The 24,813-nt window shown below is 32.6% G+C and overlaps 4 protein-coding genes across 4 annotated transcripts; 1 reads left to right on the top strand and 3 right to left on the bottom strand.

Annotated features, from left to right (window-relative positions):
• Nucleotides 1-221: 221 nt before the first annotated feature.
• LOC106408108 (uncharacterized protein At4g04775-like) lies at nucleotides 222-850 on the top strand. The gene is made up of 2 exons (XM_022705552.2): nucleotides 222-410; nucleotides 536-850. The coding sequence occupies exons 1-2, from the start codon at nucleotides 222-224 to the stop codon at nucleotides 848-850; spliced, it is 504 nt and encodes a 167-aa protein (XP_022561273.1).
• A 206-nt stretch (nucleotides 851-1,056) lies between these two features.
• On the bottom strand, nucleotides 1,057-4,490 carry LOC125590269. Its single transcript, XM_048763690.1, has 2 exons — nucleotides 1,485-4,490; nucleotides 1,057-1,396 (listed from the first exon to the last, which is right to left on the bottom strand). Exon 1 carries the CDS (start codon nucleotides 3,620-3,622, stop codon nucleotides 2,564-2,566), a length of 1,059 nt encoding a protein of 352 aa, XP_048619647.1. The 5' UTR covers nucleotides 3,623-4,490; the 3' UTR covers nucleotides 1,057-1,396; nucleotides 1,485-2,563.
• On the bottom strand, nucleotides 1,259-2,399 carry LOC106408109. The gene is made up of 3 exons (XM_013848935.3): nucleotides 2,090-2,399; nucleotides 1,485-2,002; nucleotides 1,259-1,396 (listed from the first exon to the last, which is right to left on the bottom strand). Exons 1-3 carry the CDS (start codon nucleotides 2,397-2,399, stop codon nucleotides 1,259-1,261), a joined length of 966 nt encoding a protein of 321 aa, XP_013704389.3.
• Nucleotides 4,491-22,183: 17,693 nt separating the features above from the next.
• LOC106409511 (basic blue protein-like) lies at nucleotides 22,184-23,056 on the bottom strand. The gene is made up of 2 exons (XM_013850136.3): nucleotides 22,707-23,056; nucleotides 22,184-22,481 (listed from the first exon to the last, which is right to left on the bottom strand). The coding sequence occupies exons 1-2, from the start codon at nucleotides 22,894-22,896 to the stop codon at nucleotides 22,282-22,284; spliced, it is 390 nt and encodes a 129-aa protein (XP_013705590.2). The 5' UTR covers nucleotides 22,897-23,056; the 3' UTR covers nucleotides 22,184-22,281.
• Nucleotides 23,057-24,813: the final 1,757 nt, after the last annotated feature.

The following is a 24,813-nucleotide window of genomic DNA, read 5'->3' on the forward strand; positions in this document are numbered from 1 at the left end:
AGCCATTTTTCGGTATAATCACAAAACCAAACCGAAAAACATGGTTTAATTAACCAAAACGGTTCGAAACTAAACATAAACCCAGATTGACCCGACCCGTTGACCCGCCCTCTTTAAAATCAAAAATTGACTTCCCGACGAACAAGAACCCTAAAACTCATTTATCGACTTCGATTCTCTTCTCCCCCCCCCCCAATTTCCGACTGTGAGAATAAGGAGTGATGTCTGGATCTTCAAATGTCGTGACTGGAGCTTCCTCTGGAGCATCAAATGCGCGTAGAAGAGGTGGACGTTTTGTAGGTGTCCCGAAGAAATGTTGGTGTGGTGGATCCATCATTCCCTTGATGTCAAATTCGACTCCTAATCCTTACAGGAGATACTTTCGATGTGCGTATGCAGCAAAGAAGAGGGTAATTTTAGTTGTTATTCATGATTAGTCATGTTTAAGAAAGTTGTTAAAATCGTTTTTATCTAGAGAACCATGATTGAGTTATGCTTTGTTGTGTATGTGTATGTATGTTAATGAATTGTTCAGCTGGAGAATGATGATCATAGATTCAAATGGATAGATGAGGCAATATTGGAGGAGTTAGAATCACTTGAATGCAAAAATGCAAGTATTGAGCAATGTGTGAAAGAGATTACAAGAGAGATATTGGTCCTTGAGAAGGAAGTTCTTGATCGAGTTGAGGCCAAAGTTCTTGATCGAGTTGAGGCGGAAATAATTGATCGAGTTGAGGCAGTATTGGCTGAAGAGAAAACAAAGATGAAGAAATTGATGATTGTCTTAGGCATTGGAGGTGTGATTTGTGTTGGGTCGATGGTGGTTCTCTGCTTCAAGAAATGGTGAAGCATGATGAAGAATGTATGTGTGTTGGCTGTGTTCAATCTATGTTTGTTTTCCTTTAGTTATGAACTTGAATCTATGTTTGGTGTTGTAAGAACTTGAATCTATGTTTGTTTTGTTATGTAAGATGATGACTTGTTTTAGAGCTTATTGGTCATATGCATTGAAAATAGATAACAAGAATGATAAAAAACCATGAAGCCAACATAAACCTGAGCAAGATAATGTTTAAATAGATACTACCATTTCCTAAAGACACATCGGTTTGAACAAAAGAGGGTTAAGATAAGTTTTAAAACAACTTGACACACCAAAACCCACAACTTCCGAGACTCTAAAAAACACAAAAGCTGAGAGACAAAAACAACACCAAATCCGAGACTCTAAAAACCACAAAAGTCGTGACCACCATCAACACATATCTTCATATCCATGGATGATATGACAACCACCTTGAGAAGAAGCTTGAGAAGCAGCTGGAGAAGGAGCTTGAGAAGGAGCTTGAGAAGCAGTTGGAGAAGCAACATGAGAAGGACCAGCTCCAGAAGCCTACCAAAAATGAAATAGAACGATGGTGAATTAGAAACAGAACAATCATCTTTGAGCTTGCCAATGGTGAATTAGAAACATAACAAACCTGTTTTTTACTATGAAACCTTGAGTTGTGATCAGGTTGGCCACATATTCCGCAGTGCATTATTCTCTTTTTATGTTTTGGTTGCTTCTTGGTTGGAAACTCATTAGCCGGTTTCTTTCTTTTCTTCTCAGCTTTAGTCATCTTCTTCCTCTCCGGTTGGTCTGGATCAGGTGGAATATGAACGTCCGGAGCACCCGTTTGAGGCCAAAATCGAGCACCTCTCACCGGAATAAGGCCATCAGTATAGTTTCTTCTCCACAAAGACGTTCTGAACCACTTACATACGAAGTCCTCAGCCTTAAGCTTCTTATGGAGAATGACTCCATAGGCATGCTCACAGGGAATACCACAAATCTCAAACTTCATACACGTGCAAGTCCATCTATCCGAGCTGACACGGTGAGTACATCCACCCAACTTTGCTTCATACATTCCGTTGGTGCTTCTTGTAATTGTGCATTCAGTAGCCTTCTTCTTCTCTACTTTAAGAAACTCAGTCGCATATGGTGTACAAATCCCTAAAAAAATAATCACATTAGAGAATGAGAGACATCAGAGAGTGAAATCCTTGAAAACCAAAAAAAAATAATCAAATCATTTTATACCTTTGTGAGCATGAGAGATTGCCGATCGTTTTGCAATCCGAGCCATGGCAAGTCTTCTTATTGTCTCGAACATAGGGACAAATGGCAGTTCCCTTGCCTTTCCAATGGTGTTATTGAAAGACTCCGTGGAATTGTTTTCCACATCTTCACAATACGGCCCCAACCTGTGGTATGCTCTACACCAAGACTTCGGATTTGTCTTCATTACATCATCATATACACCAACATCGTAATTCAAAATCCTATCCAGCCTTTCCTTATATTCTGCTTCGTTGTAACTCCATGCTAAGCTCCATAAATAAGACTTCATGTCGCTTTTACTTCCATGTTTTTTCTTCAGATTCTCATAGATGTGTCTCACACACTTCCTATGCTCTACCTTAGGCAATTCCTCCTTAACTGCAGCTATCAAACCCTGTACCAAAAAGCCAAAAAAATAACCAGGTTAAATTCATTTCAACTTATTCAATTAGCTCATTTAAAAAAAAAAATCATAAAGACACTAACCTTTTGGCGATCAGACACGATAACAAACCCATCGCCATCATCAAGTCCTAAGTCTTCCCTTATCATTCTCACAAACCATAACCAATTATCTGTATTCTCAACTTGAACTACACCCCATGCCACTGGATATATGGCATTATCTGCGTCTCTTCCTAATGCCACCAACACTTGTCCTTTGATCTTGTGTTTAACGAAGCATCCATCAACTCCAAGCAAAGGTCTACATGTCTCCTTCCATGTCCTTCTTATGTTGTCGAAACAAATGTAGAACCTGTTGAACTCATCTTTTCCATATGTATTTTTCAAAGTCTCAATCACCACAGTAGAGTCTTTGTTTGATTCAAGTATCTCAGCTGCATAATCTCGAAGACGAGCGAACTGATGATCATACTCAAACTCAATCCACTTCAGCGCCTTAGTTCTAGCAGCTTGACACTGAGCCCTTGACACTGTGATCCCCCATTTCTCAAGAACCAGTTGTTCAATCTTCATTGGCATGTAATAATCCGGCTCTTCTCTGATTTTATCAACAAACAATCTAGCTATTTGAGGAACCTTCAGCATCGAACACTCTCCATTAGGCACACACGAATGATTCTCAACAAACACTCTCACTTTCCACACATTATCACTAGACAGAACTGAAGCATATATTTTCCATTCACAGCTTCCTCCCTCATTAGAACCCACACACTTAAAGCCAATTTTATCCTTATCATACATGTACTGTTGGATATTGTGACCTGTCTTAAGAGCGTAGTTTAGAACACAATCTTTGAAACCAACCCCGTTTACGAATGTATGTTTTTTGTACAAGCTTCCATCACCGCGTTTGATGTGAGTTACCTCTGGTGGTTTCTTCTTGCAGCCTTTCTCTTCCTCGTCATCACTCTCAGGAATCTGATCATGGCGAATGGAAGGCTCGTCGACGAACTCGTTGAGCAGGTGCTCGATTTCACATTCATCTCTCTCTTCTGCTTCTTCATCAAAGGTTTCTCCTCCATCGACATCATCAACTGAAGCCATCTCTCTTGTGTTTTATCTCCTTGATCTGTAGTTCTAGGGTTTTTAATTTCAATTTTCAGTTGAAATTGGGTATAAGTGAAAGGGGGGGGGATGAAAGGGTTTATGAGTTTGTCGGCTTAGGTTTATAATTTCTGGTTTGATTTCTATAATCGGATCTTTAATCGGGTTGTTAATTGGTCTATACTGGTTTAATTAACCAAAACGGTTGAAGTTTATAGGTTTAAACCGAGTGATTTAATTTTATGGGGCTATGGCTTTCGAACTTTTATTTCAAGGAGATATAAGTGGTTTGTTATAGTTTCATGGAGAAATACGTTTCGAACTTTCTTCTCGGGGACACCTACGATGAGGTCATAGTTTGAGAGATATATGGAAGGATACGATACTTCTCATGGGGAAATAGCACGTCTTCCCGTAAATAACAGATACTATGATAGATGTTTGTTGTATTGCAATATGACCGGGATACGTATAATGTTTTTTTTCTTAACAAAGGGATACGTATAATACTACTACTTTTTTTTGTCAACCGTATAATACTACTACTAGTCGACAAAAAAAAAAACTGTTACTACTTGTCTACATCCAAGTTACATTTATTTTTCCCTCGAGCTTCTTATACAAATGTAGGGTTTATTTTGAGATTTGGTTTGTATAGAAACTACAATATCTTAATTTCTGGTTCAGAGCATCTCTCAAAACAATTTCAATTTAAATTGGCAAAACTTCAAATTTTTAAGTGTGAGGGTATTTTTCTACAAAATAAAAAGTGCAAAATTATTTTATAAACTTTATATTTTACACAATAATCTTTTTATTTATAATAAAAATCACAAATTTTTATCTAATGATATAATATATAATAAGCATATTACAAATTATTCAATGGAGTTTTTACCAAAACTAACCCACAACTTGATTTTAACCCCAAACTTATACCCAAACTTGAATCAAATGCAAAACTAACCTAAAAGCCTAGTGAAATTACAGCTCAGCCCCTTGTGACCAAACAAAAAAACAGAAGCCATTTTTACGAATATAGCCCTAGTAAATCGTCTGAGTCGTCTGAGATGTTGGAAGTCGTCTGGACGACTGAAGTGTAAGTCGTCTGGTACCGGTTTATTTTAAAAATAATTTATAAATCTTGTAAAAAAATATTTTGATGCGTGAAAAATAAAAATCAAGTAATTATAAACAGTTTTAAGTGATATAAATTAAGATATGATAAAATTGATTTGTTTTGAAGATAGATGAGTGGAAGTAGTGAATCATGAAATACTTTGGTTTAGGAGTTTGGCAAACAAATGTTGTAGTATTGTATGTATTGTTAGGGTTAGATTTTGGAAAACTAAAATGTTTTTTTCAAAAATTAGTTTTCACCTATATGTGTTTATTTATGTGTATAGTAAACACTTTTCAAGTTTGATTTGATTTTATGAAGTCTTTAATTAGATAATTAAGTTTAGGGGTTATGTTTAGGGTGTGGACGACTTATATTTCAGTCGTCTGTTGAATAATTTACTCGGACGACGTATATTTTAGTCGTCTGTTGAATAATTTACTCGGACGACTTACATTTCAGTCGTCTGGTGAAGAAATTAAAACAGATGACTTACATGTAAGTCGTCCAAATATTCCCGCCTAAAATTTTTTAAAAAAATTATTTTCCCGCTTAAATAATTTAAACCAGACGACTTACAAGTAAGTCGTCTGGAAAGTCTTCTATTTTAGTTTCCCGCTAAAACTATTTAATTTCCTGCTAAAAATATTAAACTCTTCTGGACGACTTACATGTAAGTCGTCTGTTTTAATTTCTTCACCAGACGACTGAAATGTAAGTCGTCCAGGAAGTCGTCTGAGTAAAAAATATTTAATCTAATTGGATTTTTTGTCTCCCTATATAAAGAAAAATTTACACATTCTCTCTCCTCCTCTCAAATGGCTGCAACAAAAATGTAATGTTCATCATTCTAAAACTCTCCAACCTCTCTCTAATCTCTTTGACTTGAAAACACCAAACTTTATATGAATTTTTCAGTTTTGTCTCATGTATTTCTTACTAATCTATCTCTTTTACAGGTTTTTAATCAAATGGTACTCATCTTCCATTAATTTAAAGGTAAATCTATTAATTTTAGATATGTATTTTTGTGTGTTCTATAAATGTAGATTTATCTAATCTTCCACTCATTTTCTCTATTTTTAAGTCATTTGAACGTTTTTGGATATGCAGGTTTTTCAGATCTGGATTTGATATGCAGGTTTTTCAGATCTGGAAGACTTCTTGGACGACTTACCTGTTAGTCGTCTGGAAGTCGTCTGGAAGTCTTCTGACAAAGTCGTCTGGACTTCCAGGAAGTCGTCTGGACTTCCAGGAAGTCGTCTGGACTTCCAGGAAGTCGTCTGGACTTCCAGGAAGTCGTCTGGACTTCCAGGAAGTCGTCTGGACTTCCAGGAAGTCGTCTGGACTTCAGGGAAGTCGTCTGGACTTCCAGGAAGTCGTCTGGACTTCCAGGAAGTCGTCTGAACTTCATGGAAGTCTTCTGACGAAGTCTCCCTTTCATAATAGATCTGAGCGTTTTGGTAAGTTCTTATGTCTGATTTTTCTTCATTTGGGAACTTCTTGTTGTATAAAGTTCTTACTTTTTTCCCAAACTAAAACTCTCCAAACCCACTCTAATTTCTTTGACTTGAAAACACCAAAGTTTATATGAATTTTCCAGTTTTGTCTCATGTCTTTCTTATTAATCTATCTTTTTTGCAGGTTTTTAATTAGATGGTACTCATCTTCCACTAATTTAAAGGTAGATCTATTATTTTTAGATATGTATTTTTGTGTGTTCTGTAAAGGTAGATTTATCTAATCTTTCACTCATTTTTTCTGTTTTTAAGCCATTTGAACGTTTTTGGATATGCAGGTTTTTCAGATCTGGATTTAATATGCAGGTTTTTCAGATCTGGAAGACTTCTGGGACGACTTACCTGTTAGTCGTCTGGAAGTCGTCTGGACTTCTTGGAAGTCTTCTGACAAAGTCGTCTGGACTTCCTGTAAAGTCGTCTGGACTTCCTGTAAAGTCGTCTGGACTTCCTGTAAAGTCGTCTGGAAGTCGTCTGAACTTCCTAAAAGTCTTCTGACAAAGTCGTCTGAACTTCTTGGAAGTCGTCTGGACTTCTTAGAAGTCGTCTGGACTTCTTAAAAGTTGTGTGGTCTTGTCTACTCAAGTGGAATCCAAGCTTGTCTTTGTAGAGGAATGATCTATAATAGTTTTGCTTGTGGTCTGTTTTGTGAATTGCATGTCTACTCTTTTAGTTGTGAATTTTTTGTAAAATCAGTAATAATGTTTTCCAAGATGTATTAAATGTGCTAACAATGTGTTTACACATTTACAAATCAATGAAATAATATACTTCAGTAGCCTTTTTCTTATCTTTGGATCTCTCATATGCAATAATAAACTCCAATGGCCTTTTTCTCATCTTAATAAACAAGAATGTTGGTAGCTTTATATTGATACAACATTTTAAGAAGTATTTTAACCCTTCTTCCAACTCATAACAATAGTCATCATTTCAGTCGTCTAGTGAAAATTAAAATAATAATATTTTTTTAAAAGTAGACGACTTACAGTTAAGTCGTCATAGGTTAGTTTTGCAATTGAAAAAAAAAACTTCATGATTTAATTATATACAGACGACTTATAATTCAGTCGTCCACGAGACGACTGAAATGTAAGTCGTCCAGGATTTACGAGGTTTGACCAGAATCTCAGAAAAAAATCCTGGACGACTTACAAGTAAGTCGTCTCGTGGACGACTGAAGTATAAGTCGTCTGTGTATAATTAAATTTTGAAGTTTTTTTTTTCAATTGCAAAACTAACCTATGACGACTTAACCGTAAGTCGTCTACTTTTAAAAAAATATTATTATTTTAATTTTCGCCAGACGACTGAAATGTAAGTCGTCTGGGGAAGTCAAACTTCTGAAATTATCCAGTCAAATGCAAAACTAACCTATGACGACTGAAATGTAAGTCGTCTAGGTTCTTTAGAAATTTTTTTGAAACCAAACAAAAACAGACGACTTAACTTTTAGTCGTCTCAGGTTACAGATTTCAAAGTCAATTGCAAAAATAACCTCTGCGTTGACCAGACGACTTCCAGGTAAGTTGTCTACAGCCAGACGACTTCCAGGTAAGTTGTCTACAGCCAGACGACTTCCCAAGTAAGTCGTCTGACGAACAGATCTGAAAAAAAACTCGATGTCATACCTTAAATTGGTGAGATAAGTTCCTTAGCATACATAAGGCTTCTCCAAGCACACAGAATCACAAACGAAAGTAACCCACCCAGAATCGTTAGCTTCTATGACTCTATGAACCATAAAAAATTTAGAATCAAAATCTTGGGTTTTTTTAGCTCATTGTGGAGAGAAAGTGAGAGGCATGTTGTGTTTAGTTCACAAGAATGGAAAAAGAAGAAGGGTAAATCGATTTTGGGAGCATTAAGAGCTTCAAATTGGTTGTTCATGGTGGTTGTGGTATTGATGACAATGGCAATCTTGTAATTACTTGAAGATGATGAGGGTGAGAGAGTAAAAATGTCATTTTCGAAAAAAAAAAGAAAAAAAAAATTGATGGCATTTTCGTAAATTATATGAACTTGTGGGGTGAATAGGGCAAAACCAATTTTCAAAAATAAAGGAGGTTAGTTTTGTGTTTGACTTTAAGTTATAGGTCAATTCTGCAAAAAGCCCCGAAAATGATAACTATAAAAGTGACAAAATTATATGAAATTGTACCAAATTGTATAAGAATAAAATTTATAATGACTAAAATTATAAGTAGAAAATTTAACAAGATTATTATAAAGACTAAAATTTCAAAAATTGTATAAGATACAAAAATATAATGATTAAAATGATAATTAAAACAATTAACAAAATTATTTGAAAAATAAATTATTAAAAAAGTTTTGAAATTTACAAATATGAAATTTCACTATTTAAAATTTAAAATTTGAAGTTTTGAAATTATTTTTTGGAGCATGTAAAATTTAGGTTTGAAATTAATTTTGAAAATAATCTTAGAAAAAGAAATGCAACTTAATATTTTATTTCATTTACAAGAGGATTACAATCTACATAATCTGCTTGGTAGGGAAGGAAGAATCCAAATATCCAAATTTAGATTTGTGTTTATATCTGGATTTGTGATTCAAGATATTTAAATCTGGACTCATTTTTGACGAATCTAAATTTTACTTTCAGATTTGAGTACTCTTTCGAATATCACAACTTTTAGAATATATCCTGAATGAATTCGGGGACTGATCCAGATCTCATACAATAGCTCCATCCCTATTTTTTTGTACATAATTTTATTTTTTATACTAAAGAGTTGGATTTGGATGTATACAAGACACACTCCATTTTATATCTATATTATTAAAACTCAAGTACAAAATTGGAGTGTTTGGAGACTTGAATAGGACTATTAAAAAAATTTGGAGTGTTTGGAAACATGGATTGTAGTCCTTTAAAAAAAAATAATTTTGTTTGGAAACAAGGATAGTAGTATTAAGAAAAAAAGTAATGGACTTATGTTATTAAGAAAAATTAAAAGTACATCATATTATAAGAAACTATCTATCTCGGCCAGTTTTAAAATATACGAAAATGGCTCAATCTAATTGCCTAAAACTTTTATTTTCCAAACTAACCATAAAACAAAATTTAAACTTTATATACATATTTCAAATCAAAATAATAATTCAAAGTTGATTTATATCAAAAAATTGATTAATATATATATATATATATATATTCAAAAATGGATTTTTACTAAACTATTTTTCAATAACCATTATACAAAAATGTTGTCAATATATATAAGAAAAATAAAACACAGAGCTCAATTTGAAATACCAACTCAAATTATGGTTTTTATATTTCATATTAAGTTTTAAAAATATAATATATGTAATTATTTATATGATGATACGTATAAAATACTATTAATTATATGATTACTTATATGATGGTACATATAAAATACGATTAATTATATGATGACAATATACGATATATAATAATGACTAGGGATGGGCTTTCGGGTACCCACACAGGTTTGGTTCTGATCGGTTTGCGTTTCGGGTTTTTGGGGTCAAAGATTTCAGCCCTATTAGGATGTTTCTAAATTTTGGTTTGAGTTCAATTCGGATCTTTGCGGGTTTGGTTCGGGTTTTGATAATCTATTTAAATTATTTTTATAGTTTTAAATCATTATATATTTTAAATTTCTCAAAATCTAGAAATAAAATAATATATTACCTATTAATTTGAATAACATATGTTAGAATACCTAAGCTTAACATATCAATTGGCTTGATTTAAAATTTTGGACACAGAATCAATAATTATTTTAAGTATTTTTGGTGATTTGAGTATACTTTAACTATTTCAGATATTTACTTTTGACTATCTATATATATTTTCAAGTATTTAAACTAATTTAAAAGTATCATTCTTGATGTTTTATATACGTTAAATCTAAAAATAATTAATATATATATATAAGTATATAAATATATTTTTAGATAATTCGGGTACCCGAATACTTCGGTTTGGATCAGATTCGGTTCTCTAAATAACAAAATTTTGAATAACTCGAATATTTAATCAATTTCTGTTCGGGTTTGGTACTATATTTTTGGATCGGTATCGGTTCTGTTCCTCAGATTCATTTTGCCAAACATTAATAATTACATGAAAAACAAATATCAACATATTTTTCAAAATATAAACCCGCGCAGGTGCGCGGGTCAAAGTCTAGTTTGTGTTATAATAGAAAAGAAAATTGTGGATACAAAATTTTATAACGTGGTGGATGATGATGAATCCGTGAGACTTATCGAGCAAACTTGTCGTCATATATGTATGGGAAGCATGCGTACTACGTATTGGTTTACAGTATTTGATACTAAACTATTTTTTGGTGTACATCTATTTTTCTTATCCTATTATATTTTGTATAAAACTGAAACTGTATCTACTTTTATGTTAAATCGAAAAGAGATATAGATGCAAGGAGAGTAAAAGGTCGGTGAAATGAGAAAGGCCCACAAGTAGCCACAAAAAGGGTGACTCTATGATAGATAATGGAACCCAATGCAAAAGTTCACTCCTTTCGTCCCTCATTTTATCACAATTTCTTACACTAAAGTACGTTTTCGTTCGACCAAAAAGTTTACGTTTTTCTTTCTTTAATTTCTATCAGCCAACAAAGTTCTTGTCTTTATAATATTCGCTCTCTCTTTTAAAATATTTCTTTTACTCAAACTTTTATATAAACCATATAAATTTCACTCGTTTTATTATAGTGCTCCAAGTCATCAGTTGAGGATTAACTAAAGCTTATAGTTCAAAAAAAAAAATTAAAGCTTATTATATTTTCTTAACGACCTTATATTTTCTTATAATTTATGAAAACAAATCACTCATTTATTAAATATATTTATTGTTAAATAATCACAATAAAAGAAAATATGGTGGAGATGAAAAATGATTCCCACCACAACATGGGTCGTTCTCAATTCTTTATGTCACAAAAAATTGTCATATTGTGGCGTTTGGGCTCTACTTTGAAAGAGAGTGAACATTTATCTCCCATCACTTGTACATGATATTTCCATTGGATAAAGTATTTGTAGCTTCCAATTTCCTAAACCTATAATGCAACTTTACCAACTCCAACTACACACATATAGTCTTCTTTTCCTTCATCAGACCATGATTAATGGAAGGTTCTTAGGACGGGATTCTTAGCTGAATATAATAAACCGTCTCTTAACTTTTAACTAAAAAAGCTAAGAACTGGTTGTTAAATATCTTATTTAACAACCGGTTCTTAGTTTTTTTTTAGTTAAAAGTTAAGAGACGGTTTCTTATATTTCGTTAAAAACTTCGCTCTAAGAATTTCCCCATTAATCTTATATTTCCCTAAGAACCCTGTCCTAAGAAACCGTGGATAATGATGCTCTTATATTTTCACATCATGTACTTGGATTTTTCCTTCTTTGATTAAGTGAATCCACCCTTGTTAAGATTTTCATTCATAAAAATAATAGTATCTATGCCATAAGCTCATCGTATAACTTATAAACTTTTACCACATGTTTCCACCAAAATACGAATTTACAACAACGATATAATATAAAATCCAATGCAAAAATAGTATACAGAATCTATAGATGAATGGGAGTTTAACAGTATGATACACACAAGTGGAATACAAGCTAAGATTTTAAGAAACATGAATTGGAAATAAGCTGTTATCGTCACTATATTTTATGTATCACATATATCATGATTATTGGGGGGTGGGAATGATTATGGGGGTTTCATATTGATCAATATGATGGAAGATGTGAGATAAAATTGAATATATAAAGAAATGCGGAAAGAGATTGATAGAATTTTTGTTTGTTTAAGGCAGTGGCCAGCTCTTATAGCTTTGCAACAATTGTTTTTTACTTAACCCCTCACACTATTGCCTTGTTCATCCCCACACATTATTATTATATATATAAAGAAATATATATTCTTTATAAAAATTATTCAGGGTCGCATATTTATTGCTTTCCAAAGAGTTCTATTCTTATACGGTTCAAAATCTAGTACCACATTAAAGCAACACTATTTGTGTATAGTCTACTTAGCATGCTTATCAAATAAAAGGGAAGAAACGAAAGAATGGTGAGTCCACATTTTATTAATATCATATAGTGATAATATTTTGCAACTTAAGAAATAAAAATAGAGCAGAGAGCATGTTTGTGTATTTAGACAGGATAAAAAAATATAGTTTGTTTGCAGTAACTATAAGAATATGTTACACTGTTTTATTGCCTAAGAACTCTCGTAGAAATGTCCGGAACTTCATGGCCCAATGGTAAGGACGGGCTCCTTACTGCACCTAAGTTGCGAGTTCGAACCCTGCCGGAGGGAACTAGCTCATGATGTCTCTGGACACCCCACACGGATATGGATCCATGCTTTAGGGCCCATTTGCATACCCGGAGAAAGGGTCTATCCGTGGGCTGCACCTCCCCTTGGAGATTAGTCTGGGTCTTTCCATTGGCCCGGGATACCCCAGGTTTAACAAAAAAAAAAAAAAAAAAAAAACTCTCGTAGAATGAAAATATATTGGATAACCACTTTCTACTATTCTATTGGAGTGACGAGGATGTGATCCAGTGAAGATGATGATAAAATTAGTGAGTAGAAACGACTACTTATAAAAATATTAAAATCTTGATCCATAGATGGAAATGATTAGTTATATAACAGAACTATTGTGTGAAGTGGGAATTGATGGGGTTTTGTTGTTGCCTTGTTGGAGGAATGACCCAATTTCCCATAGTGATTTATACTAGTTTATTAATTTTGTTAATATTAACAGAACGTGATATGTGCATCTTTTCTTGCTTTCACCTTCTTTACATGATCTCATCATGCCAAGTAGAGCGGCCTCTGCTCCAATCAATTTCAACCACTTGTCGTTGTGTTCTACCGTATTCGTACTTGGGTTTCCACTACGTTGCATAGCCAGAGTTAGAAAAATATAAACAACTATTCGAACTCAAACTCATGCAACTTGATCAATGTCTTTTGTATATTATTTTGTCACATTTTATTTAAAATATGAGGTCTCTAAGATACATGTACACCCATATATATATATTATTTGTATTTATAATTTTTTGAATAGTAACACAATGATAACTATTGTAAACTAGTATTAGGTGATTATGCAAAGATCATCTTTACGTCTTCTGAATAGATGATAATCACATTACGTTGAGTTTTATTTCTATATATCGAAAGCATACGGAATTTGATGATTACGAATCTCCACTAGTTATTATATATATGTCGCACAAATTATCAACTAAACGTGATATTTCACTAAGAAGTTTTTACCAAAAGAACTTTATAAGAAGTTCAAAAACTTTCATAATACGGTGGCTAAGTAATGATGATCATAGCCCATTCATCAATATACTAGTAGGATTTATCGTTCAGTAGGTACTCCATCCGTTCCACAAATATAGACTTTTTAATATTTTCACGCATATTAAGAAAACACATTAAACTACCATAATAAATGTATCGTTTTTGTAATTTTTAATTTTTAATAACTTTTAACCAATAGTAATTCAATAAAATCAATTAATTTTCTTGAAGTTTACAATTTTTTCATAAAACACAAAATATACATCTTTTTGAAACATTTTTTTCTTCTAAAAAGTCTATCATTAAGGAACGGAGAGAGTATTATTTAATTTTGACATAATAATCATGGATTAAATCAAAGCATATGGTAATGTGTTTGGGTTGATTTATAAAATTTCAATTTTTTAAAAAATGTGTTCAATAGGTATTGTTGTCACAGATAATTTTTTTTGTCAACAAGACTGACACTTAAATATCATGGTTCTAGGAAATTTGTAAAACCGAACACTTATATTTACATCTATTATAGAAGTACCTCATACATAATTTGAGTGGAATAAATGGATACAGTCTGGAACATCATGGCCCAATGGTAAGGACGGACTCCTTTCTGCATCCACGTTGCAAGTTCGAGCCCTGTCGGAGGGAACTACCTCATGATGTCTCTGGACACCCCACACGGATATGGGTCCATGTTTTAGGGCCCATTTGCATACCCGGAGAGAGGGTCTATCCGTGGGCTGCACCTCCCCTTGGGGATTAGTCTGGGCCTTTCCATAGGCCCGAGATACCCCCAGGTTAAAAAAAAAAATAAAAAAATAAAAAAAATAAATGGATACATATAAAGAGTTATATTGTTATTCTAGTGGTATAGGAACTCCAGCTGGAGTGTCCGCCCCTGGGTTCGAGCCTTGGCCACTGCGAAAATTTACATGTGGGCTGCAGCATCCGAGACCGAAGACCGTTACACGGTGAGCCACATGGTGACGTTCTGGCAGCGTCCATGTTCACTTCGGTCTCTAGTCTGGACCACTTCGGTGGGGCCAGGATACTCGGTTAGCAAAAAAAAAAAAGTTATATTGTTATTGATATGTAGACAGTTTAAAAGGATACTTATGGGTAGATTTAATGTTAAAGCAGAAACGTTCCCTAGAAGAAATTACTAAAGGAAATTTTTCGTCAACAAAAAGAAATTACTAAAGAGAATTTTTCGATCGTACTTTCTTTTAATTTGATATCTTTTGACCAAAATATTAAGAAGAGTTTTATATACACTTTTGTCTACTGCATAAGGTTTTATGCTCTTATTTTTGGGTATTAGGCCGCTCCCTTATCATCATGAGTTTGTCTTTTTGTTTTTCCATTCATCATACAAAGTTAACAGGAAATAAAATAAAGACAACACTGGGAAGAAAAACACATTCATCTGTCCCACGTGTGCAAAGAAAGTAATTTGAGCATTCTTAAAATCAATATTAGCAATGTAAAAAATGATTTATAGATGTTGAATTGCTTGGGATTCCTACAACCGTGTGGGCACCTCACTTTAGAAACTTGAACCGAATTTTCTAAAACCCTAACCTTTTGTTTTTCTTTCGTCTATTTTCTGTTCTTTTACTTAATAGTATGACTTTTAACATATATTACCTCATGCACGCTCTCCCTATGCCCACAAGCTTTCTAGGAATCCGATGCCTATCTTAATCTTAGCTTGCTTAACTAAAGTTTCGTTAATTGGGCCTAAATCATCATAATTTCAGATCCAACTATTTATCAAAACTATGATCTAAGTGACTAAGTGAGGAGTGTTATATATGTAAGTATACAAAATAAATGAAACTGGTAGAGGTTTTGGACAATCCAAGCTGCAACAGCTGTCACCTGAATTTGCATTCATCAATAAGAACATGTCTAATGAAACTTAATAAATGATGGAGGCCACTAAAACACCATCAATTAGTTTAATGAATAATCTTTTGTTGTTAATTAACTATACTTCTTGGAGGGTGTGAAGTTTCTTTCATACTATACTTTTTTTTTTGTCAACTTCTTTCATACTATACTAGTATTAATTTTTGGGATTTTTTTTATATTTTGAAATAACAAATAATTAAGAAAGACAGAAAAGAACAAGATATATTTATACTAGTGGTTGGCCCGTCCTACGGGCGGGGTGTATAATTTTATGAAAATATTTTATGAAGCATTTCTTAAAAAATACTCTAAACTGAAAATTATTATTTTTTATTTTATGAAACATTTTTTTGAAAATATATTCTAAATAGAAAAAAATATTATAAACTAACAAATAATAAACATAGTAGAATATTTTTTTTTTCAGTTCATAATTATGAAATTTTAATTAATCTTTAGTTTTTTTTTCTTATTATGTTCTGTTAATTATTATGGCTTTTGTTGAACACTATTTAATAACAAAATTATTCTCATGTTATTTTAAATATTTTTATAAATTAGTATTTTTGAAACTGATAGAATATGATACTTTTAATAGTTTTTTACTTTGGTTACGTACCGCTTCAGATCAAATAATTTAGTAAAAAAGCTAAAGTGAACCGAACTGTAATTAAACAACAAAAGCTTAAATGTAGTGTAACCATTAATGATCTGGAAATCAAGATGAACCAAACCGTATATAAGTATTCAGTGAATTGTTTTTTTCTTTTCATCAACTAAAGCCTGAATAAGAAACTTTTTGGTCAAACAAATTATCACCTGAATAAGCAACTTTATTCTGCAACTTTTTAGTGTTAGTTGTATTGAATAAAAGCATATAATTCATAGCTCATCAAACATTTTCTATCAGTTTTATATAGTTATAACAACGAAAGCATTGTTAAACATATATTAATTACATAATTAAATAAAATATAATAATCAAAGAATATGTTACCTTTATATTACAAACCCAAAAAAGAGACCACGAAGTAGGATGTATACAATAATCTCTACACTCCAAATATCGATATTCTTTCTGTAATTTCATTTTGATACTTCAGGAATAACATAGTTAACACTTCCTACTATATCACTGTAAACCTTTGTTGTAAGCATATGCAGAAAAACATTTCAATTAAAATGACAGACAATGTAACAGAGTATGAAGGAAACAATTATGCACACTAAAATACCCAGAGCCACGTCCATCATTTAATGGTTAAGATTCCAAAATTGAGCCAAATAACGAAATTACATTTAAGACCCTATCAGTCACTCATCACTCCCTGTAAATCATCGTTCGTTGCTTCCTGCGGGAAGTTTATTTATTTTATTTAACATCTATTTTATTTTTAAAAAAATATTTGGCTATATATTATGTATTTTACTTTATTTTTATCATTTCTTTCTATTAATTTTTGAGTTTACGATATCCAAAGTATATTTTGTGCAATTAACTAAATTTCATAAATTAAATTTTGAGATTATTTTAGTGAGGCTATGTTCTACTTTACTTTGATAGTGTATATCTTTTTATAAATCTATTTTATTTTCTGTCATCTACTTTTATATATGTTTTTTCTAATTTGTTTTATCAAGTTGTTTAATGATACTTGTAACTATTATATGCTTTTTAAAATGACATTCTTTATTTTTATGAAATGATTAAAATAGATATATGCAATAAGTAGTGAATTTGTAGATTTGTAGCATTTTCTATTTTGTTCTCACAATTTTTTTCGGTGTGAATTTACTGTTTCTAGAATTTAATTTGTTGATGTTGGTAAATTTTCATGAAATTAATTAATGTTCCTATTCGTTTTAGTTTTTGGTGAATAGCTTTTATATATTTAAAATTTTGCAACTTTGAATATACCAAAAATCGCATAAACGATTATTTACAAATAAGTGATTACTTATAAGAATTTTGAATAGTATTTGTATTTTATATGTAATAATACTAATAAATCAGATAATTTTTAGTAAAATGTTGAAGATTCGGTTCGTTTTTAAATTTTATATAACTTTTTTAAAGTCGGATATAAGGTAATAATATATGTTTTAATATTTGATATATGAACAAAAAAAATAGGATTTATCTTCAAAGTTTGGTGATTTATTAATTGTTCAATGGATTTATCAAAAGAATTCGTCACATAAGATGTATCATATATTGTCAGAAAAAATTAAATATATACACAAGTATAGCAAATTATCAAGAGGATATTATCATTGACTTAAACAGCAATAGTTTAACAAATATTATTAAAAAATACTGAGAAGATTGGAACCATTAGAAATAGTATCTTCTCCAGAATATTATGATCTTCAAGTTGACTATTAGATGTTGTATTGCTTCTACCTTCAAAGCAATATTTGTGTTGAGGATTTTGTTTCCATAGTGTGCAGTGTTCCCTCTCAGACCAAACACCAGAAGGAAATCTTCTTCGTCTAGAAAACCAAATCATTATATCGGCAAATACACTGTTGCATGATTGCCAAAGATGGCAAACTCCATCAGCATACATATGGAGAGAATCTCAAGATAGGAAGATGAAAATGTAGTGCAGCTGATAACATGAGAAGAAGAAAAGTGAGAGTAAGAAAGATTCAGAAGCTGAGGCGTTAAAAGTTGGAAGAAACCTCTTATATAGGTATGTGATCTCACATGACTTGGCTGGTCAAGATGTCCTCCATTCCCTCCATTGGGGACTGAATATAAACGGGTGAATCTCCCCTGAACATGATTCAAGTACCATCATCACTGCAAGTTTTAAGAACGTCAAGACACAGATCGCGGAAATCTTAAAAGTTGCAACCATATTAAATCAAACTTACCAGCTAACTTCATACTCATCCACCATGACTCAAAAAGGATAAGAAAGCTATGTTTCATTTGATTTATGAACCTTAGCTCAGGTCTGATATTCACCTTAACGTCTATACTCTCTCTCTGTCACTCAATTGCCGACAATGGTTGTCAGAGAGAAGATGAATTCGACAAAGGATGGAAAGCATCTCACACACACTGACGGTTCTATGCTTTTCTTTAACCTGCAGAATGAAAGAAAAACACATGAAAGACGATCATTTAAGAAAAGAGAGTCTGATTTGAAGGTAATTAGTAAAAACATTGGATTCTGCCAGGAAGAATAATAAACAAAAACGTATGACAATAGACAAAATACTCGGTTAACGAAAAGACTTTCAATATACCTGAAATATGTATTGTCTAAAGTTTATCCATTTCCAAGATATAAGTCTCTGCAGATGATCCATTTTGTCTCGGCCCATCTTCCTCTGAATCCTTAGAGCTTTCTAGAGGCTGCAGCCTTACCCCACCTCTATGTTGGTGATCTACATTAGGAAACATATCAAGATACCCACCCTTTCAGTTTCATGGAAACCTTGGAACCCTTCAATAGCTGATGACTATCAATGTCTGAATCAACCGTTGAACCAAATCAACCGTTGCGTAAAACCTCACTGGTCTCATCAACTCTAGCAGGTTATGTGTAGTCTTTTATTGAATCGGGAAATCAGTACGGTTACTGGAACTGAGTTTATCTTTGTCTCCACGTGCATTCATCCAAGGCATCCTATTAGCCACCACAGCTTTCGAGCTTGAAACCCACATCTCTTTTAGTACTATCTCTCTTATAAGAAACCTTGAACATAGGAAACGGTAAAGCCTCTTGGTCAGCCCGAAGAGATGTATTGATTGCACAATTGAAGTGGAAGGAGTGGATTAAAAGGGGTGAGGTGGAGTTAAGTTGCAAAGTTATTGAAATCGGAGGCGTTAGGCATACTGAACAGCCTCGAATCTCTGTGTGGTCTCGCGGTCGGTGTGAAAAGGTAGAAGACGAAGACAAAGACAAGACGTTGAAACCCTAGGCGTGCTTCAGATGGGCCGCGATCATTAAACAAATAAGAAGACGCCGCAGCCCAAAAAAAATTAAAAAAGAAGTAACCAGTTAAGAGCCGACACGTGGCGACATATGCCCACACAAAAAAAAAGACGTGGATAGCTGAGGTGAGAGAAAACCCCAAATTATTATTATAGATGACACAAGTGCATAGTTTAAGGTTAGTTGTCACTTGTCACTTTGACCATTTGACCAAAACAGCTTTTTGTTTCATAAACATAAACCATTATTTGCCCAAAGAGTTATACTATTAATTATCCAATAAAAGTAGTTAACTACTTAACTTTACGTACGAATATGTACATGAAACGAATGGATATGTATGGACACGAGGGGGGGGGGGGGGGGGGGGGCGGCAGCTTAGTAAGTGGGGGTCAGCTGACCCCACTTCTTTAAAAAAAAAAAAAATCTTTTAGATAAAATTTGTATAATTTTTGTATTGACTCCACTTAAAAAATAAATTTGACCCACAAAAATTATTACAAAACATTAAATACAAAATTTTATTCCAACTAATATATTTTTATTTTTAAAACTTTGGATTAATATCAGTTTTAATCTTATTTTTCTATAATTACAAAAATTTATTAAATCGCTAAACATATTTTTTTAATTTTAAACATTGTTAATAAATTAGTTTAAGCCCAAATTGTATTAGATTTAGACTCAAATAGTTTATAATATAGAAATATTAAAAAATAAACAAACTTAAAAAAAATTAAGCTATGAGTGAGCGTCGAGTATATTTGTATATTTTTGGAGTAATATATTTGTAGTTTTTTGGTCATTTATACATTTTGCTTTTGATTTTTTTTTCCGATTCCAATACAAAAATTTTCTGGCTCCGCCACTGGACACGACATACATGTATTTATAAACAGGGCACATGTAATAAATCATGTAAATGTGTAAGAAAACATGTACATGTATACACAATGTGGCCATGCATGTGGCTTAAAGCTTTAACCTATGATAATTCTGCAAATATTGCGTCTTTATCAACAGCTGAGAGGCCCTTTTCTCTTTATGTTAAATCAATCCACCAATCATTTTTTATTTTTTCAAGATTCCACCGCCCATACACTCTCTAGCTTATGTACACACCGTGTGTGCGTTTATTAGTATATATACATCACTCGTATATGTATTCCCCCACCAATGTTTAATCACGGCATTACGTGAATGAAACAGTGGTAAGTTTTATAGTTAAGAGGTCATTCAAATTTTAAACACCCGACTAGTCGTTTAATTTGAATGAATATAACTATATATTGAATATTTCATTTACTGTATTTTATAGAGCTAGATATAACAAATTATTTCGAATTTTTAGCTGATTCAATGTCACCACCACTTAATTAAATAGTGGCAAGTTGATCTATAAGACTTCATCAATCTCACATATAATGTATACATAAGTTTTTGGATTTTGGTTCAACTCCTTACGGATTATACAGATAAACTGTATATTTTGGATATGATATATATGTACAAAAAATTGCTAGATATGATCAATTTGGTTTAGTGAAACCAGACAAAAAAATGACAATAATAATGAAATTTATTTGTGTATGTATACACGCAATGTCTACATAAATATAAAACGAAACGTAAGAACAAAAGGAAGCATTTCTTAAAAACAAAAACAAATGATACATATATAGTATAATCATATAATATATATTTTTGAACTATTTCTCATAATCATATAATATTTGCAAAGAAAAGCATATATTTGCAAAGAAAAGCATAATGATCAAGGAAAATGGAGAAGACTGCCTCAGTTTTGGTGAGAATGTGTCAGACATTAAAGCAAATTCTCACAACCAAACTCTTGTTTTTATATAGACTCACCTAGCAGTTGTTCAAAAAAAAAGAAAATAGACTCACCTAGCTGTGTTTCAAAAAAAAAAGACTCACCTAGCTATACTTTGGAATCCAATGTAGGTTAACTTCACCGGTATATATATGGTCAACATGGCATATAAAAGCATCATTATCCACGGTTACTGAGAAACATTTTCTTATATTTCCCTAAGAACCGTGTCCTAAAAAACCATGGATAATGATGCTCTAACAGCCTAGCTAGACTAGTTTCTAATTCGAACGACATTCTTTTGTTTTGTTGGATATGAATGATAGCTTAGATCAATTTCTAAAGAAGTCTGGATTGTGGTTTTTTATATTAGTAATGTTTCAACCAGTTAGTTTAAACATTTTAATTTCTTCTTACATGAAATAAATTTTAAATTGTGGAATCTAAGTAGTTGTTATATATTTAATGCGTGGTCGTACTCATTCAATATGCAGAGGGCGTCCCAAAGCTTGAATGGGTGTGTTCATATTTTTCATATAAACTGTATTCAGAATAGATTTACAGCAAGAATTTCTATTTTAAAATTTTGCCCGAAAGTTTCTAATACAAAAACTTCAAATATTAATACACTAACATGTTCAATTGATGGCCAGTGTACTACAGCAATATCTGGGCTTACGTTATCACAAAGTCCATTAGTGAAGTTCTAATTTATATCACGTTTATGATTTCTGCTTTTCTATTTTAGAATCTACAAAGTAACGAAGGATCCTCCAAATTATCAAGCTATATCTATCTTCTGCGGATATTGAACCAGATATTTATCAGAAGAAAGATAAAAACAGGGTAACTAATTAATGATGCAAAATTTATTGGATGCTTAATATATTTTTCTTAAGAACATAGACAAAGTGAAGATCATAGTACTATCTTGAATGCATGATGAAAATCAAACGGCAGTGACTGCAATTTTCATATTGCCTTCACAATGGCCTGGAAAATTGCAGATGAAGAAGTTTTGTCCTTTAGACAAAGTTAGATGATCTTTGCCTGAAGTGTATGTTGTCGCACCTGCCGGAGTTTTGCAATTGTTGTACCCTCCACTATCCACCACGACCACGTTGTGAAAACTCGGATTATAGTTAAACACTACAACAAATTTTTGAAATTGTAAATAAATGAAAATGTTTGCAGACTATGATACTTATAAATACTTAAACGATGATTTTGCACATGCAGTCTTGGTTAAAAAACACAGTTTAGACATATCTAGGGCGGGCAGCAAAAACTTAATTGCTTGTGGTAAATGTGTAGGTGTAGCAAAACAATAGAATACTATCAAAGCTTAAGTTAAGGACGTAAAGTTATGTATACCGAGAACATCACCGGCTTTAAAATGTTTGCCTTTAGGCCAGTCCACAACATTAAAGGCCCATTTCAAAGAATCACCAACAATGTAAGTCGAAGCTTGAACGTAATAAGACTGAAGCACCAACACTGAGATAACCATCAAAGCTACTATAGCACGAGCCGAGCATGATACAGTGCCTCTTCCCTTGGCCATAGATCAATCTTCTGAGAAAGTGTATACAGTCAGAGAGGGAGGGAGGGAGGGAGATGGTCTATAGAGAGTGAATGAGAAGAACAAACCAAAAATATATGAAGAGAAAGTGGACAAAGAGTTTTCAAAGAAGATATGAAGGCATTTAATACTATTTTGTTTTGTTTCATTAAAGGGGCATCTCAAGAATCCACGATATATGGTCATTTATCATTTATGGACACATTGTCTACGTAAAGTTGTAAACTGACTTTAGTCACCCAAAATATCTTTTATTTGGTTTATTTTTGTTTTGTTAGGACGCGAGAATCCAAAATGAAAAATTACACAACAAACGAGTTGGAAACAATAATATAAGGCGTTGAAATGTTCGAAAACCATTAAGAAAATAGACGAATATATAGTCGAAATTTGATATATTTTCTTAACTTAATAAATCGTCCGTAGAGACTGTTTACATCACCCGAAACAAAATATGCGAATGTAACATCTGCGCTATGCTCTCAAAACTTACTTTAGAAAGACTGGAGATTTTGGTGGAACTTAGAAACTTATCAAATCATATGATGTTTATGGGAGGTTGCCAAAATCGTCACACCACCTAGCTTATTTTTTATGGGAGGTTGAACTTTGTTTCTTGAAGCTCTTAAGTGCTTGTTAAGCAACCTTCAGACCAAAATTTTGAAATCTTTTTCTTTTATTTATCTTTATTCATGTATTTAGTAACATTAGCATCATGAGTACGAAAGATCTATTTTTATCATGTTTTAGATTCTAAAGTTAGGTTATCAGGTTTGCCAAAATCAAAAAGTTTTTATTTGTAAACAAGATAACTTTTGAAGTATTTCCAGTTTGGAAGAAGCTTATCAATGAAGCAATTCACAGTGAAAATTTCACAGAGATTCATAACTTCATATGTGATATCTTGAAAGATCAATTGTTGCTCATGAATTTGATCCATGATAGGTCTTGAGTCCACCTTCACAAAATTAAGAAATTTTGTTGTAGCAAATTTCTTCGAATCTACATTGTAAATTTTGATTTTTTTTCCAAAGCATCTTATAGATGTTTGAATGTTTCGACCTTATTGTATACATTGAAAAATTGGTCCACCAAACAATTTTTGATATAACCTTTGCATAGGAAGTCACCACACTTCCATGCGTCAAAGCTAGCTAGTTCCCTTAGATCAGTGTTATCGCATATAGCACCCTTAGATCAGTACTGTCGCATGTAGCACTGGTTTGACTTCAGTAAGATACCTAGCCAGTTTCAGAGTAGTCAGAAAGAAGTGCATTCTTTGCTGCCACTGCTTGAAGTTCATACATCAAATTAATTGGGCTGAAGTCCATTTACGTTGCTAGGAACAACCAGAACTTACGTAAACAGTGTTCTGTGGTTAACCATTCTCGGGTTAGGCTGTCGGCTCATTTGTTGAGTCACCATTCGCCCCATTGACGTTAGTTATTGTGAAGTATACAAAACTCAAATCTTAGTAAGTATTGTGACTTAAATTAGAGTAAACAATTTAAATCACTGAAATGTGTCCTTCAATTTTTAATAGTCGTTTTCAGAAACTGCCAAAAGACGTTTCTTGAAAGCTATTTTAATCATGTATATCATTTTAAATTTTAGAAAAACGAAATCCGAAACCTTTCAAAGAATTTTGTGTAAATCATTTTCTAAATATGATTCGTCTTTAATACCAAAATATTATGCCAAATAGCTAGAGAGCATTAACAGAAACGTTTCAGACCATTGTAAAACCATTTATAAAATCGTTTTAGGAATATTGTTTGCAATATTCAACCCAATATTGTTCTAGAAACTTATCTTGGGTTAGTTACTAAGTGGACTTAACTTAGCAATATGTCACCAAGTTGATTGAGCTTAATCCATAAGTTAGTTTAGTCACCAAAT

The sequence above is a fragment of the Brassica napus genome, chromosome C7 (assembly GCF_020379485.1).
Source record: "Brassica napus cultivar Da-Ae chromosome C7, Da-Ae, whole genome shotgun sequence".
NCBI classification, from domain to species: domain Eukaryota; kingdom Viridiplantae; phylum Streptophyta; class Magnoliopsida; order Brassicales; family Brassicaceae; genus Brassica; species Brassica napus.